The 17717-nt window shown below is 41.2% G+C and overlaps 2 protein-coding genes across 6 annotated transcripts in view; one reads left to right on the forward strand and one right to left on the reverse strand.

Annotated features, from left to right (window-relative positions):
• The first annotated feature begins 914 nt into the window (after positions 1-914).
• Positions 915-6343, forward strand: gmnn (geminin DNA replication inhibitor). The gene is made up of 7 exons (XM_033636488.2): positions 915-1002; positions 1407-1478; positions 2658-2753; positions 2868-3018; positions 3116-3198; positions 4081-4191; positions 4494-6343. Exons 2-7 carry the CDS (start codon positions 1422-1424, stop codon positions 4716-4718), a joined length of 723 nt encoding a protein of 240 aa, XP_033492379.1. The 5' UTR covers positions 915-1002; positions 1407-1421; the 3' UTR covers positions 4719-6343.
• Positions 6344-6538: 195 nt separating this feature from the next.
• ripor2 (RHO family interacting cell polarization regulator 2) overlaps positions 6539-17717 on the reverse strand; it is an 87377-nt gene continuing 76198 nt past the window's right edge. For all 5 annotated transcript variants that reach the window (XM_033637397.2, XM_033637398.2, XM_033637396.2 and 2 more), the window contains exons 10-22: positions 17529-17654; positions 17137-17285; positions 15961-16090; positions 14244-14993; positions 13066-13250; positions 12611-12773; positions 12354-12486; positions 12116-12277; positions 11701-11874; positions 10717-10916; positions 10509-10592; positions 9712-9802; positions 6539-9134 (exon numbers count right to left, since the gene is read on the reverse strand). In XM_033637397.2, coding sequence (XP_033493288.1) covers positions 9034-9134; positions 9712-9802; positions 10509-10592; positions 10717-10916; positions 11701-11874; positions 12116-12277; positions 12354-12486; positions 12611-12773; positions 13066-13250; positions 14244-14993; positions 15961-16090; positions 17137-17285; positions 17529-17654 — 2448 coding nt within the window. In that variant the 3' untranslated portion in view covers positions 6539-9033. The remainder of the gene's footprint in view (positions 9135-9711; positions 9803-10508; positions 10593-10716; positions 10917-11700; positions 11875-12115; positions 12278-12353; positions 12487-12610; positions 12774-13065; positions 13251-14243; positions 14994-15960; positions 16091-17136; positions 17286-17528; positions 17655-17717) is intronic.

The following is a 17717-nucleotide window of genomic DNA, read 5'->3' on the forward strand; positions in this document are numbered from 1 at the left end:
AGGAAACAGAGAATAATTTCCCAACTAAAAGACACTAATGTATAAAAAACACATTTGCAAAAGAGAACATATACATGACACAACGACCTCAGCATTAACAACATCAAGACAACACAACAACAAATCACTGCAACAATAAAACTATAACACAAGACGCCACAACAGCAACAACAACAACAACAACAACAACAACAATTAGTCTACAAGATTAAGACTTAACAAGATTTCAAGATTGCCTTTGGACTGTGTTACACCTCCTGCAACCAATGTCTTCTCTCTTCTATAGGTGATTTACAGTGGGAAAAAGCTTGTTGTATATCAATAATAAAGTGACATAAGTATCCGGCAAAATATTAGAAACAATTTACCCAGCTAAAGAAGTGTTGGAGAGATTTAAGATAAATATAGATTATAGCCTACATGTGCTTTTTGTAATTCAGATAGGCAAACTTTATTTCATATCTGGATTCATTATGATCATTCAAGTTTGCTTTGAACAGATATGAAAAAATTTATACATAGTAAAATGGGCATTAATATACAGTTTAATATCTTCAATGAGCTGTGACATTTTGTGTCCTGTGGGGTGGATAGCAATATTGCCTATATTAATTAGCTTCTGAACATTACTAGTAAATTCCGTATCCACAAATCTAAATGGTCTGACTTCAAACCCTGCTTTAACCGGTTTATTGATGAACCCAAGCAGTAGGCTGACAAAGGCTTCCAGTATTTTAAGGGACATATATTTTCTTAACTTAATATTAATGGGCTTTTAATACCTTTTAGCATGATGTTTCTTCCCTTGTATGACAAGTGTTGTATACCTCTTTGTTATAAATAAAGTATTTTGGAAAAAAAAGAAAAGAAGAAGAAACAGCAACTTCCTCGCGAGTAGCGCCGTATTTGTCACGTGACCGAGTAGGCGTATTTAAGCCCCTGGCGCGGGATCCAGCAGAGAAAAGAAAAGGCACTCCTACGCTGTAGTCCTTCGCACCAACGGTAAGGAGATTTAATCTTTTAATACTTTAATATTGTGTTATTTATCTCTCTTTACATCTACTGCCGTTTAAGTTTAGCTAACAGTAGCTACTCCTGTGTTAGCTTCAGTAACGTTAGTGGTGGCTAAAATTATCGTGTTTCCTAACTTAACGTTCGTTTCCGAAACAGGAGGTGGCGTCATGTTTAACGATAAACATCTTTTTACAAGCTAACCAATTAACTTAGCATTACAGGTAACAGCACGTCTAGCAATTAACGTCGCATTTTAAGTATAAACTTACTAAGGTGCTAACTCAACGGTACCTTTATACGTTTTTCAACAAGCTAGCTGATTTGGGTAGTTTTCCCTCAAACGCGTTTAACAGTTAACCGTCTGTAGTGACGTCTTGTTATTTCCCCAACAGGTCTCTTGAAAGAAAATGAGTTTCAGTGGAAAACTAAAACACAGCCACCAGAAGTCTAATGAGAATATAAAGGTGAGTGTGACTTAGTCCTGTTTTTAAATGTGTTCCTTCAAGTTAATGTGCCTGAAATGTACCGTTGTTGTAAAGTTCACGGCTGTGGGTTCATGATATCTTCCCATTGTTGGTGTGGATAATCTCATCACACGTGCTCATTTAACACATGATTAACAGCTGGTAGATATCAGTATTTGTAACTGGGCCACAGACCAGAAGGATCTACCCCCTAATGGTTTGTAAATTGTGGCCATGACTTGATGTTACTCATAAGACCCCTTTTTTCCAAAGACAAGGCTCTATAGATGGCAGAAATTAAAATATTAACATGTGCATAGACTGGAGATTTTGAAAGCAAACACGAGAAATACTTTGCTTTCTTAGCTCCTGAAACCTAACAAATAACTGTTGTTTTATATATGGCTGTACCTAAGATTTCACTTTATTATTATATAAAAAAAAAAATCTGGCATCCCAGGACAGAAACGGTTTCACAAATACAAAAATACTGAACACATACAAACCTTTTGACAAACAAGAACCCTACCACAGATCCTATCAGACAATATGAAAAGTGGGTGCAGTGCAAGAAATGAATAGGTACTTCCCGTTACATTGAGTGTTTGACCCAGGTACAATGAAGTTGTTTGGAGGCCATACTTTGCTTTAGACTGTGGGCAATATGGTTCCTCAGCCTGTGGGACTCTAACCTCAAGTAGTTGCAGAAATTTCCTCCTCACAGCCCAAAATCAACAAAAGATCACCTTTTTATTGGCGTGAAATACACCAGCAGTGGTGGGAATCTGTGGCCAAACATTAACAAAGTGAGCATGTTGGCTCCTCCGTAATGAGTCTTGAGGAGAAACTTTCCCACGGCTGTTAAGACTTTGGGCCCTGCCCCTATTCCTACACCTGTGGGCCTGTTACACATGGCAGCAGTGTTGTTGGCCTCCTCACTTATGCCCTCTCCCATGGTGACAGTGTAACTAAAGTAAACCGTGCAAAGTGATGCTAAGCCCTGCTGAATAGAGGCTTTGAAAATGAGAACACAGGTCATGTTAGTTTCCCATGTGACTCAATGTTGAGTTTCTCAAGACTCATCCGGGAAGGGTTATAATCTTTCTTTTTGTTAACCATTCTCATTGATTTGATTTGTGATCTACTCAGCTGTAAGCTAAACTTGTTTTTGTCTTGCAGAGTTTTTTCACATCTCAAAAGGCAATGGGACCCCCCAGGCAAACCCTGCAGGTCCTCCAGCCCTCAGCCGTCAAAGATTTGGGAAGGTCAGCTCAGGTACGCTGTGGCTAGTACAGTATAGTTCAGAACCAGTGATCTGTAGCAGTAGCCACCTTGTGTGTGTTCAACATTTTTAAAAGGTTTCTAAACAAGCTTTGTTTCTCTCTTTAGGTGGGAAAGGTTGTCCCCAAACGGAAACAGTGGAGTGCAGAACAGAGAGGTCCAAAGAGGGTGAAGGTAGAAGTCAAATCCACACAAACAGAAGAAACTCAGTGTTTGACAGATGGCATGTCCAATGAAGCCTATGAACTAATGGTTGTAGGTAAGGATTCCTAATCCATGCACTTCACACTACAGAGTCATGGAACCTACCCCCAAAATTATTCTATCTTGAGCTGAAACTTCTATCACTGTTGTAGAAACGCCTCCTTCCACCTACTGGAAAGAGATAGCTGAGGAGCGTCGGAAAGCCTTGTACAATGTTCTACAGGAGAACGAGAAGGTGAGTTAATCACTAAGAGATGGCTAATGTTTACCTGTCACTTGAGTTGTTCCCACGCTCCCACTGACTTACTCAACCTTTGTTGGCTCCAGTCCAGCTGGCACTGGATTTTGGATTAACTTTGCACATAAATGTACTCTTTAAAATCAGTTTATTTAACTTTGAAAGCAATTGTACTGAGGTGTCAGTACTGTGAAGATAAAACTGTACTCAGTTTAGGTTTTTTTTTTTTTTTTTTTTTAAGAAATCTGTGGGTTAGGCCAGTTATGGTGTCCCATATGGTGCCCAAGTTTTGCTGGAGAATATAGCAACACACTGAATATAACATTTGTTAAAGCCTTGGCTTTATTCGTGTTGGTCACACGCACACACCCCTTACTCACTCATTCAAGTACTCACTGACACATGCAGCCCCCCAATCACACTCAGACGCACAGAGTTGAAAATGGAGCGTAAATGCACAAATCAAGTACAGAGGTATATTAATTTTGATTGCAGTAAGTAGGGTCAGCAGGTGTAAGGAACCCCTGACCACAGTGAATGAGTCTAACCTAGCCAGTCACAGGAACTTAAAGTGTGATATTTATGAAGGCCAAGTAATAAATATCAAAAGAATTAATTATACTCTTGAGTCTTAGAGTCATACTTATTCAACATTTGGCATTGGCAAACTTTTGCTTAAGTAACCAGGGAGGTCAGGACCTGCTCTGCTCTGTCACATGGTTATTGGTTATCACAATGTTGCTTTTAACCCTAACTTCGGGTAGCTCCCCTCCCCACATCATACTTGTTTGCGTTTCTGCATTTTGCTGTGGCTCTGCTTGTGTGTTTGCCTTTTCAAGCTTGGTGTCCATGTTTAAAGTGTCTTTCCTTTTTTACCAGTTGCACAAAGACATCGAGGCCAAAGATGAACAGATAACACAGCTCAAGTGCGAAAATGAAGAGCTGCAGGAGCTGGCACAGCATGTACAGTATATGGCTGATATGATTGAGGTAGGCACACTGGTATTTACTCTAATGTCCTGGTGACTTTTTGTGACCACAATAACTTTATTTTAATCATAGGCTTTTCTTACACTGGTAGATGACCTGGTTTAAGTCAAAGTCAGGCTACATGCATTTGCATGCTGAATGTTTTCTTAAGCTAAAGTCCTTAACTCTACTCCAGTGATTTATATTGTCATGCATTGAGATAAAACCGTCACAAGAACCAGGATAATTGAGTAAACTAAAACTAGACAACACTGAGGAACCTGCTTGTATGTAGATTAATGTACTGTATCATGTCTTTTTAGAGGCTGACTGGGAAGAGCCCAGACAATCTGGAACAACTACGGGAGATTGCTCTTGATGTGGACGACGATGAGGAAGATGAGCATAATGTGGATGTGGAGGAGGAGTGTGACAGTGAAGTGGCAGGTCAGAGTGAGGAAGAAGACTCTAATTGCAGCCTGAGTGATCCAGAGGAAGAAGAGACCTCAGACCATGAACAAGCTGGACCCTCAGGAGAGCAGGATTGACTTGCACAACTCTTCTAAGTCATGGGACTCTGACCTGCTTACAGCAGACTCTAGCTGAAGTGTACTTTGGCAGCAGCAAGTGGCCATCTGTTTGACTGAATTGGCTTTTCAAAGTAATCGTTTATGTACTTCAAACTGCAACAGTTTTGAAATGCCTGCAATTTTATATTTAAGCTTCAAACAGATTGGGCTGCTTTTATTTTTGATTTTAGCTTTGCTGAACTTCAGTTCAAGTAAAGTGGCGTTCAGTACTAGCCAGTATAGACCTTTTTCACAGCAGATATTTTGACAAGTCACAATCAAAAAGCACTGGTGCAGTTTAGAAAATTAGTGATGGCTGTATTCCATTTTGTTGCTTCAGTTTCAGCATGTTGGCTCACTGTCCTGGCTCACTGGGACACTTGAGTAGACCGAGCCTTTGATGTTAAGTCACAGCATTGAGGATAAAATTTGATGCATCTGTTGGTTGCTAATACCAAAGAAAGCATGCAAGTCTTAGCTGAACTCCTGTGGGGTCCTCCATCTTGATGGCCAGTGACAGCCATGTGACTAACTCCTGTGCTTTTCTTCCTATGGCAAGTCTAAATGGGTGCTGTGAAAAACGCCTATTGAGATGGGGCCCTAGAGCATGGCCTAGAGGTGTTGGTTTACACTGTAAAATGTGCAATGTTATGGCGCAGTTGTGTACATAAAGCCTATGTAAAATAAACACTTTTTTTTTTTTAAAGAACTTTGTTTTTTTTTTTTTTGCATTTGAAGTAAGGGGTTGTGGAAATTTACTATGAAATGTCAACTGGCTGTGCCCATCAGGCACTTGCAGAGCAGTTGGTGCATAATTTCTAGGGATCCCACAGTCATGAATTCCAGGACGTTATTAAATTAGAAAATATTTAAAGTTTAGAAAAGGGGTAAAATGTTTGGGAATGTCAAAAACCCTTATATCAAGCTCTGCGATGACTGTGCCCAGGCATGCTGACCCCTGGTGGACTAAACAGTATTTACCCAATTAATTTCCCGGTGACACTCAGCTTCACCACCCATTCTTATGGACTGATTAAATTTTTGAAAAAATCCTTAGTAAAAGCTCTTACATGCATTATAAGTAATTTAACATCTCATGCTCACTTAAAAGGTTTAAATACAATTTATGTACTTAGACAATATGATTTATAGACTGGAATGCGCCTTGCACATCTTCCATGCCACAGACTGCCATGCTTTTTTTTTTTAAAAAAGGAGGCGTAGCTGTAATGCAGATCGCTTGAGATGATGTTGAACACTGAGTGGTTTACAGAAATCCCATCAAATAAGTCTGTACATTTGGGTGGAGTCAGGTGACAGTAGTCCTAGATCTGGACATCGTAGAAGAGTTTGCTGGAAGGGACGAGATATCTGAATGGCTTTTTAGTGGACTGTGAGGAGTTTAATTCATATCATTGACCAAAACTAGCAATTCCCATCTAGTTTGAATTAGAACATAACATTACATATTCAGTGATAAATTCTCCCACCCATAGCCTCTATACCTTAATGCCCATTAAAATTGCTGAATTTTTTTTTTTTATGGCAGATGTAATTTTAAAACTATGATCTGGAAAATAAAGGACTGAATAAAAACTTACCCATGAAGTTGTCCGTGGATATCTGTAAAATCCAAAAAAGCACAACTATACATGTAATCCACTTACAGTATGTAACATGTTTGTCCCCTGAGTATTTGAAGTTTAAAGCCAAAACACAAAGTTTTAACAAAAATGACAAACATCCATCCTGACAGGCACTTTAGACTCAGTTTTAAAAGAAAATCCACAAATTTGTAGTTTAAATTATGCAAAAATAAACTTTATTGCAACTTTTGATGAGCAGAGGAAATACTGCTAACCACAATGGAGAAGTGTAGTATGCAACTAAATGGATCAGTACGGAAGCTTTTGACCACAGAGATGGATAAAGATCAATTTCAGCCAAGTGTACAAAGTTATTCTCAAAACCAGTCTCTAAATAATTAAAGATGTGCACAGTTTGACAGCTTGTACTTTGTGGTGAGTTGCAACTGAACAGCCAATGAATCAAACTGACTTAACACTGGTGAACTGCAAGTTTGTAAAAAGAAAGTAGCTCTCTCTCAAAAAAAATTAAACACTGAATGAGTGGATGAATTAGATACTGTAATGCTATTCACATCATGGAAGAAACAAAAGTTACTTAAAATATGGACCATGTTTTGCAAAAGGCTGTATGGAAAAAAAAACAAACTTAAAACCATTTTCAGCTTTTAGTAACAACTTCACACATTTACAGATTATAATACAAAAGAAAAAATACATTTCATAAAAATATTACCACATGTAATCAATATGGCTTTTGGACTGTGCCGTTAGAACCAAATAAGATTCATATATTACGGGTTTGTTTTATTTTTAAGTTGTGCTTTTAAAGATAAGTCTGAGTATTCTGGCCAAAATGCAAACGTCGTATTGAAAATACATTCTTCTTTATGAATTATGAGCTCTTAAATTTTAAAATTCTTCCTTTGGTTACAGTAAATCTAAGTAATAAAGTAACATTTCTAATATATAATGTCCCAACATGTTTGAGACCTTTTTAGGGAAAAGTATAATATTATTAGATTATTAGCAAAACTTAAACTTCTCCCAAATAATAATTCATCTAATATAATTCCTTCAAAATAAACTCCAGTTAAAGTTAAGCATGAGATCATTTGCAACAACATGGAAGCCTTTTCAAACAATAAATTTCAAATACTAGACCTGATCCAAAATATAACATAAATATACATTTCATTTACATAACAATGTCAACTGCACTATCACAGTATAACTCCAAAGAATATTAGAATTACAAGTAAATAATAAATAAGATGTGTGAACAAATGTGAGTTTTGTCGTCGTGCACGAGCACAAGACTCAGTAGTACAGTTACAATGAGAAAAATTGGAATTAGGCGCTTAATCTCAGGTCAGTTTTCCCCCGTTACATTTCGGATGGACCCAAAACAAAACACTTCATTCTGCAGCTTCTCAGAAGAAAAGCTTAATTTCTGATCCTGCCATTAGCTCACATACTGTATGAATGTGCAGTTAGCTTAGGCCTTTACTCAGCCCAGTATCCTTGTCTCTGTACAGTTATTGAGAAAGTGCACGATCACGATCCTAAACCAAATTTATTGCCCTGGACTTGCTCCGTACCTCGTAGGAAAAACACACTGACAAAAGAAGTGTATTTGTGGAAACATGCCTGCTCGACCACGTCAAGGCTCAAATGGTCAAAGCTGACTTTTATCAAATGTCTTCTGATGCCAGCTCGGTGCAAAAGAGTCATGTATGTACAGAGAAATTGCACTTGTTCAACTGCAAGTATGACAAAGCTGACCTGTCTCACCTCTACGCTTTTTACTTTTCCTCCACTGATAGACAGCCGAGGTCAAAATCTGTTCAAGATGGTAAACTGCTGTTAAAGTAGGGCTTTCATACCACGACATCACTTCCTCTCAGAAAGGCATTCTCAACTTATTAACTGTCCTGCCTGCCACAAGACGCGCGTCTTTCAATCGTACAAGAATCCCTGAAACTCAAAATGGAACGTACTAGAAAACAGAACTTAAAAATATACTTTGAATACAAACACATATGTTACACCAGCTGTGTAAAATATGCCTTATTTACATGCCTTACAACAGTGCAAATCTTCCCTAAGCCCCAGAAAACATTTCTAACGATGGACAGTGATTATACAAAGATCATAGTTAATATACTGTGTGACACAACTGACTCTGTAACAATCAAGGTGAGTAACCAGTGAGTAAGTGATACAAGTGTGCAGTGGCTTGTTGACGGAGCTTCTGTGAAAGGTGGAGATGCTCCAACTCTAGTTTCCGCAGTCTTTGGAGCAGCTTCCAGCGGCTGTGTGTCCAGTAAAATGCTCTCCAGTTAAACTCAACGTGACCGATCTGCCTGGCTCAGAAAGCAGGGCGAGGAAAGGGGGAGTGTCTGAAAGTGGAGGTGACGGAGGAACGAGGAGTGTGTGTGTGTGTGTGCAGGAGGGTTATAGGTTGTGTGTTGTTTGTGGTTAAGACAGTTTGTTTGGTGTTAGGCAGTATCAGTAAGAACAGTGATCTAATGTGGCAGTGTCGAGATCCTTAAGTCTGTGCCCAAAAAGAAACAGATCAACAAAGTGATCAGTCATTAACAGCCCTGTGAGGTGTGCAGTGTGGGGTCAAGCTGAGGGAGGGGGCAGTGCTGTCCTCGGAGGTTGGGCTTAAATGTCGTTTGTGATGTTTTTGGTGGCACAGTGGCTCAGAAGGCAGTGGTGACAGCGTTTCCTCGCCGTGTGCCCAGGCGAATTATTTCCCCCGGCACCGTGTCCAGCTGCTCGTACGCCAGCCGTCCCTCCTCACCTGCCACACACACACAAAGGTTGCCCATAAACACCTGTACCCCCACAGTAGTGTTCAGGCTGTGACTTGTTACTTCTCAGATTGCGATGGTATCACTGCAGTCAGAATAGTTCAGCTGTAGGCCACAATAAAGGACACACTAACTGATGGAGGCAGTGGTAGACCAGTAGCTCCTGTGTTTTGCAGAGTAAAATGACTGTTTTTGTCAATGGAGTCTGGTAGCTTTGAGATAATCGCTTCAGTTCTCCAACAGAAAAGGCTGTCAGCAAGGTGAAGTGGTGAAAATATTATGAATATGTGCACTTAAACTAATGCTGAGCCTTTTTAGGTGGCTAAAAACAAACCAACTGAGGCAGCATTTGCACAGCGCTGTTTCATTTCATTTACATGACGTGGGGGTTTTCTTCCAAGAAGATATCATAAACAAACATTGTAATTTGTTCTATTAAACCAGAGGAAGAAAATAAATCTGTCTTGGGTTTATACTGTGCAGACTACATTTATATACATCTCTGACGTGATTTATAGAGTTGGAGCAAAACATGTAGCCGAGCAACATTTGATTTGTGATACTCACCAAATGTGAGCAGGGTTTCTATGGCGACATGGCGAAGCTCTTCATCAGCTGAATCACACAGTGCTACCACGGCTTTGATGCTTTCGACTGCCTACAGACAGAAAGACAGAAAAGCTCTGTTAAGAGGGCACTTGTCAAAGTACAACGAAGATAGATGGAAGAGCGACGCTTTTAATCCTGTTAACATCACACAACTCTTTAGCCAACGTAACCCCTTAACTAGAAACAGATTATTTTTGTACCATACCCCGGCCACTATCTGAATAGAGCGTGTGCCACATTAAAGATTAATGGTTTGCTGTAATCATTATACATAGTCTTGTGTGCAAAAATGCATTTCCAATTTCAGCTGGACCTAATGTGAAGCAGTCTCATTAGCCAAATTAAGTTGTTATCTTCACCCTGGCATGTGTGTGCAGATTTATTGCTGCTGTTGCTACAAAACCTACATGCAGCTACCAGGAAGTATCCCTCCACTGTGGCTCAGCAAGCAAACACACAGGGAAAACACCATACTTTTAGGAGACACAATCTGCAGGAAAGGGGGACTGTGTGTTTTGACCACCGTCTGTTACACTGGAGTCATGCTAGGAAGTGATCTCTTCATGGCCAGTGAATAGAGGCGGAATGATTACAGTGGCCAATATACATATGATAGACTTGGTGAAAAAACTGAGTCGATCTTTGAAAAAGTATCTCTCAGAAAGAAACGTAGCTACCATGAACACAAACTAAAACTGAACCAGCTCCAACTCTTCATAGTACCACAGCTGTAGATGATGTAAGAGGCCACCGACCTGCAGACAGCTGAGCGCTGAACAGGCCGCCCTCTGGCTCTGAACTCCAGCCTCTGACAGCGCGTGGGTGTAGCACTCCACTGCCTGTAAACACACACATAAACAATTAAATTAAAACATGGCTTGTGGCGTCTGTCAGAACATTTGAAATGTTTTTTTCCCCCACACACATCTCTCAAACACACTCTCTCGTGTTATAAGTACTCACTCTGGTCCTGAAGTGGCTGTGTGATGCAGAGGAGAGGTAGTCGGCTGCTGCCTTGTTGACCTGAGGGTCCTCTGCAGTGAGCAGAGAGGCCAGGGCCCTCAGGGTGCTGTTTCGGGGCCACAGGGTTGACACAGACACCTCCTGTAGTTCTGCTAGACACCGAGAATAGTCCCCACTGCACAGAGCCTCTGCAAACACCTCTGCATACGACACAAACACACAGACACATGTCAGAGGTTTAAACATTAAATTTCATGTAGAGCGTAAATGATAGGTGTCATTTCTGTGCTCCTGACATGAACTTAAATCTTTTCAGTGTGGATTTTAAAAAACCAGGAATGTATCAGTGTTTAACATGGTTTTTAAAGTGGCGTTTAAGTCGTATTTGACTTGAAAGTCATAGTATAGTATGTCATAAAAAAAGGTAATAAAAAAAAAAATCATAAATAAAGGTCATAATATAGTATGACACAAAAAAGGTTATTAAAAAAGTCATAGTGTGCAACCCTCAATCTGATGCTGGCTCCCTAAAAAAATCACTCAATCGTCAAAACTTAGAGAACCCCATGATTTATCCACTCCGTAGACGAGGACCTGCTCCATATGTAGATATAAACGGCTCATTCTAAGGTAATTTTCAGGTGATTATACACTTAGGAAAACATAGTAATGAATATTAAATACAATTTCTGCCAAAAAATGTCCTACACACTGGACCTTTAAGTTTCTAAAAAAAAATCTAATAATGTTAGTTCTGTCAGTCCTGTTTCTGTTTTTAGCACTGGTTACGGAGAGAGCAGTGTTAGCTACTAACCACCGGGTCAGCCACCTCTATCTATCTATCTATCTATTTATCTATCTTATCTAACTGATTTTTTTAGGTAAAAATCAGTACAAAATGAATGCTTATTGTAGAGGGATGACTCATGACTCAGTGGCAGACAGGTGTAGATCCATGTTGTGAATGTCACCCCCTTTGCTCACCCTCTCTGGCCAGTTGCAGCAGGTGTGACTCCATGTCCTGCACTTCATGTTGTAAGATGTAGCTGTGGAACTGAAACACCGTCAAGACATCCTGTGAGAGCTCAGCAGCAGTAGAACTGTGTGCCGCCACCAGATCGCTCCTGTCCACCATCTCGCCCACGACGACACCAATCACTGGAGAGAAGAGACTGAAGTCAGTTCCAGCTGACTTGAAACAATTTTCTCTAGTTTCACATTGTAAAGATCTCTTTAATATTGAAATGTTTTCATCAGCATTATATTCTTAGCAGCTTAAATGATCTAATCTTCCCTCAGGGACAGATTTAAAACCAAATTAGTGACTCAGAAACAGAAATTAAAAACACAGAAGCAAGAAGTTGGCTTGTTTGCAGCAATAAAACAGGGATGATCTAACCTGTGTCAGCGCTGTGTGGGTGTCTCTCCTGCAGCACTGCTGTGTAGCGCTGGTTCATATGTTTGAACACTCTGTCCAGTGTGGTGTGGAAAAGTCCTGCAGACCCGCTGCACTCCGACCACAGAGTCATCAGCTGCGGGCGCTCTGCGAGGCCCGGGAGAACTGAGCGAAGGACAAGAGAAGGTCAGACGCTACAAGAGTCCCTAAAGCAAACTGGTTTTCACTTGTTGGTACCTACCATCATCGGCAGAGGTAATTGTTTCCAGTCTATCCACACTGAGCTCTGCCAGCTCCTCTATCAGCTGAGTCTGTCCGGACAGTTTGAGGAGAAGACTGCGACGCTGCCACACACTCACCCCGCCGGTCAACAACTGTCATTACAGGAAGAAACAAAATGCATGTTGCAGTAAACTGAAATAATGACAACCTTAACTATTAAACTATTAATCTATTTATACTCCAAAGCATGATGTTAGATGTCATCAGGAGCTCTACCTTTATGAGGTGATTACAGTACTGCAGGTGAATGACGATAGCCACGTCCAGGTTCTCGTTTCCAGTGGTGAGCGGCAGAGGGCTTCCAGCCACGCTGTTGCCCACCCCGGTGTCCTCTGTCAGGGCTTCACTCAGGTGTCCTCTGGCTTCTGGATGCTGGCCACTGAGAGGAACATACCCAGAGTGACCACCAGGTGGCAGCAGCATCACACAAAACAGTAATCTAATGTACTTAATGATAAAATGGTTTTCAATTGATGCTGCTATGATGCAACATAGTTCAGATTGTCTGTCCAGTGCTTTCATGAATGAATAGCTGAGCATTAAGTGGCTTAAAACCAAACAGTAAGAAGACGCCTTCTTATTCTTTAGTTAAATGTCATGATAAAATAAACTGCACTTGGTGTCAGTGTCAGCCAACACAAGGTGCCTCCACACAGCCATCTCCCACTCACCCGATCCTTTCTCCATCTGTATCAAAAAGTGGAGACCTCTGTGGGGGGGTGGAGAGGACGGCATTATCGTCTCCGGTGTCCTCGTCGTCGAAGTCAGAGGTGTTGAGAAAGTCAAAACTCTCCAGAGCACTCTCCACTGTCAGACTAAGGCTGGATGACCGGCTCCGGTGACCTGGGAGACGACACTGGGGGGAAGAAGAGACGAAAATATTGGTTAATAATCCTTTACTCTTATAAATAATAATGGAGAAGTTAACCTGCAATGGTTCATTTCATGTTGCTCAAATTATTTCTGATTCTGTTGCTTGATGTTTTGAATCAGGTCAAACTCACAGTCAGTATTTTTATGTGATTCTCCATATGTTGGCATTTATGTTGGTAAACCCAGAGATTAAAAATACAGGTAATGAGTAATTAAAAGCGATAGTTGGGATTTTTTGAGTATTACAAACAGTAGACGTCTGTTTGTACGCCCCCAATTTGGGGAAGGAGGCTGGAGTGCGACACGGGAAAGTAAGCAATGTACTGCTATGGAGGGGTCAGCAGCAAAACATATTTTAGCCACCTAAAAAAAAAAAAAAAATCAATATCAGTTTAAGTGTATGATATATTTAGAATATTTTCACTGCTGTACCTTGCCGTCAGACAGCGGTTACTTACGCGGAACTGAAGCTGTTATATTGCCCTCTTCAAAGCCAGACTTCATTGAGAAAAACAGGGATTTAAATATTCCCTAAATATACTGACTATCAAAAGACCTGACTCCAGATGTGCACAGAGGATAGCCTATATGTAAAAAGCCATGTGTACAGTGAAAGGTCTGTTGATGCCAGTAACAAAATGTTGCATTTGGTTTTCTTAAAATTACACAACCAAATTTTAAACTTGAATATGTGCTGATAATAGAACTCACTTTTTCCGAATGTCAACTTTTTCCTGTTTGATCGATGAGGAACTGAAAGTACTCTGAGTAAGTACTATGTAATGAGAAGGCTTTAAATATTACCTAATGTAATTAGTTACTATTTTGGACAGAGAACCATGTAAAATGAATAAATGTAATAAAACATTTGTTTGAAAGTAACTTGAAAAAGCACTTTTTTCTTTTTAGGTTCTTTCCCATATAAGGTGTTGTACTCATTTAAACGAGAAAGGGAGACAGAGAAGAGTCCAGTCACCTTTAGCAGGTCCTCCAGACGCATCACTTCCTGCTCCAGGTCCTGCAGCTCTCGGCAGCGGTGAGTCAGAGACTCCAGTCTCATCAGCAGGCTGTGGATGGCCTCCTCCAGGCTGCTCTCCAGGAAAGCCCTGCTCCCCTCTCCTGCCCAGCTCAGACTTCCTCCTCCCTCTGTCGAGCTCCCACTTGGCGGCACAATTTCAGAAGAAGTAAGCCTCTTCACAAGCTGCCTGGTCAGGCTGCCCGCCTCCTCCGTGTCCAGTTCCACAGGTTTCAGTTCATCATTGTGGTCTAGGAAAACATCCTCTGGAGCCACTGTAGACAGGTGGCCGTCAGAGCAGAGGGACGGGGCAGCTGAACCACAGTTGGAGCCAGAATTTCGCTGTGACTCTGTGCGCTCCCATTCAGAGTCCTCTGCCACCTCGGCTTCATCACTGGCCAGGCTGGCACTGGTTCCCCTGCTTCCTCTACTACCCGTCTCCCCATCCTCTTCATACTCCTCCTCCTCCTCCTCTTCCTCCACAAAATGCTCCTCAGGGATGGAGTCCTCCCTTGTTGGGAGGATTTGTGTAGGTGATGGGTCAGTTTCTGGAGGGGTGACTGTGATCTCAGGGTTGGACTGGCCGGGGGAGTGGGAGCTTGGGGCGGGACTTGGCGTGGAACCAGAGGTGTCTGAGAAGGTGAAGGAGAGACGCTTGCACTCGGCCACACCACAGCCACCATTCTCGAAGACATCATCAGGTAAAGTGGACTGAAAGGAGACACAGGAGTAAACGTGTGGCAGAAAAAGAAATCAGAGCATCTAAGGTGAAAAAGCACAAGCTCTCAAGTGGAAAAAGAGATGGCAAACACACTGAGAACATCCACTCAAACTCCACTTTTCTTTATAAATTCTTATGATACCATCTGTTCAACCAAGACAGAATCACAGAAAGGTAGATCTGAATAGAAAAACCATAAGAGCACATGCAAATAAGCATGCAAACAGTTACACATGGCATTCTGCAACCCACAGAAAGGGACTGGACGAGCCCAAGTGTGTCCACACCAGCAGAGGAGTACATCCCCTTCATGTACGTGAGGAAGGGGGCACATAAAAGTCAGGTTAGGAGGGTCGAGGGGCCACAACACACTCACATAGACCTCCAGACTGGATTTGGGCCTTGGCCGAAGTGAGGCCAGGTCACCAAACGAGCGACTGCGCCTTAGCTTCTCAAGCAGGGTGTCTCGGAGCATGTGCAGGAAGGAGAGGCGCTGGCGCTCCACGGGATATGGCCGCCACTTCTTTACACAATTCACGTAGGCAAATAGGACGAGGTGTTGGGTATTTGAGTGGGGGCAGGTGGGTGAGATGCAGTAGGGATGGATACACGTGTGAAGTGGGACAGAGTGTGGGTAAGGGGGTTTTTGATGTGAAAATGCAAAGGAGAAGAGGATAGCAGGAAAATGGGTGAGGGTTAGTTTAGGGGTAGCACTAGCATTGCTAACATAAGCATGATGCATCAGCAGAAAAAATGTGTGGTGAGGCCATGATACAGTATTCACAAAATAGGGTGCAGACTCAGGTTGGTGAGCAGGCATGTGTCATCTCTTTCACCCAGTTATGAGCCGAAAACACATTAAATTCGAGCCTACATGGTAACTGTTCACTGTTCTACAAAAATGATTGTTTCTCATCACACTAATGAAGCTAAACAAGGTTCATGTGTTGGACTCACAAAGAAGGAGGTGTCCTGGAAAGTGGGGGTCTCCGGCGTGCCCTGGCTGTAGACTGACACTCGTCTCTGAAGTGCTGTGGCTTTGCTCACGTTGCCAGATGACAGAGTGAGGTCCTCAACATCGAAGGGGCTGAAGTGGGAATGAAAACAAGACATTTATTGTGATTTATTTATGCCTACCTACATGAACTGTACGTGTGCTTCCATTCATTTGGCTTGGTCACAGAGGATTTATTTACTCAGTGAACGTGCATCACTTGTAATGACCACATGTCTCCACCAGATGGCAGAAGAACAGAAGTAATGTGGACTGAATTTAAAGCTACGACACTGAAAACAGTTACTGTAGGAAGATACTGACTGTGCAAGAATCCAAATACCTCAGCTAGAGCATAGACTGGGCGTGAAATTAAATCATATATACCTCTAGCACATTTTAGCCTCCTTGTGATGTGTCTAGCTCATTATCTATACTATATTGTTATATTTAGTGACAGTGAAGTGGGGCATTTTATAGTTGCTATTATTATTATATGTAGTAATGAAAACTACTTTTAATGTATATGATACCCTTGTTGTGTTATGGTTAATGTGCGTGTATTTTTGTATCAGGGTTCCTGTGCATCCTTAAAAAGTCTTGAAAGGCAATGACCTCAATAATGTAACATGGGAAGTGGGATTTTATGACTTGTTTTTTCAGATGTTGTATTGAAAAATATCAAAATAATTGGTGACATCTTTTCAAAAAAAAAAAAAAAAAGATAAATAAATATATGAGGCGCTGTGTATTTAATGCAAAAAGTGTTTTAAACTCTGCACAAAGGGAATTGAGGCAGTGGAATCCCACACACAGAGAGAGACAGCCAAGAAAACCTGTCAACAAAACGCTAAATATTTCCCAAAAAAATATTGTTTTGTCAAAATAAACATTTAGGTAAAATTGTCCCTTACCCTTAATAATTAATGCTGGTTCGTATTTTTCAAATTAACTTTTGGTTATTGTAAGTTGGTCTTCAATTTCATTCTGAGTGGCATTAAAAAAAAGTCTTAAATCTAACTTGTGTTAAACTGTAATAACCAACTAATTAAATGACTACATGACACTCTACAATATAGCAAGTCATGAGGAGTACCATAAAAAGTGACTGCTTGCTAGACATTTAAGAGTCTACTTACTACCACGTGACCTCCAGGTTGAGTTTGATGGTCCCCAGGTCGTTGACATCTACAGCCACCACCTGAGGCATGGCAGTGAACAGCTCCTTGGTCTCACAGATCACACTGCCCACCAGCATGTGAGTGGCCAGGCCCTTCAGCTCAGTCACCTGATTGAGGCCAAACACAACATTTATCTACTGCTCAGGTCGAGGAAACGACTCTGCAGATTCTTCTGACGAAAGTCAGGTGATTGTTGATGAATTGTTTTCTTACACCAGCTGTTATTAAATACGACCTATCACTGCAGTGCGAAACAAACTTGCACACAAGCAGAACGTCTGGTTTCTACATTTTTCTTTTCTTTCCCCTGTTAATTTACTGAGGTTAGTTTATCTGGACTTGGACAGTACCTTGATGTTGATGAGGTCAGTGATGAGAGGCATGAAGACCATCTCGTCTCCATCCCAACTCTGTCTGGAGTTCACTTCAATCCTTCCCTTCAACTTCCATCGCTGGCGACCGTAACGCATGAAGATCTAAAGGCAGGAAGCAGAGAAGGGACAACACTTAAATAATAACCTTATGGTTTATACTCTATA

Source organism: Epinephelus lanceolatus, chromosome 16, assembly GCF_041903045.1.
Source record: "Epinephelus lanceolatus isolate andai-2023 chromosome 16, ASM4190304v1, whole genome shotgun sequence".
NCBI classification, from domain to species: domain Eukaryota; kingdom Metazoa; phylum Chordata; class Actinopteri; order Perciformes; family Serranidae; genus Epinephelus; species Epinephelus lanceolatus.

Coding starts and splice junctions, on each gene's coding strand:
- gmnn (XM_033636488.2), top strand. CDS start 1,422: ATGAGTTTCAGTGGAAAACTAAAACACAGCCACCAGAAGTCTAATGAG. Junction 3,199..4,080: donor TTCTACAGGAGAACGAGAAG/GTGAGTTAATCA, acceptor CTTTTTTACCAG/TTGCACAAAGACATCGAGGC. Junction 4,192..4,493: donor ATATGGCTGATATGATTGAG/GTAGGCACACTG, acceptor ATGTCTTTTTAG/AGGCTGACTGGGAAGAGCCC.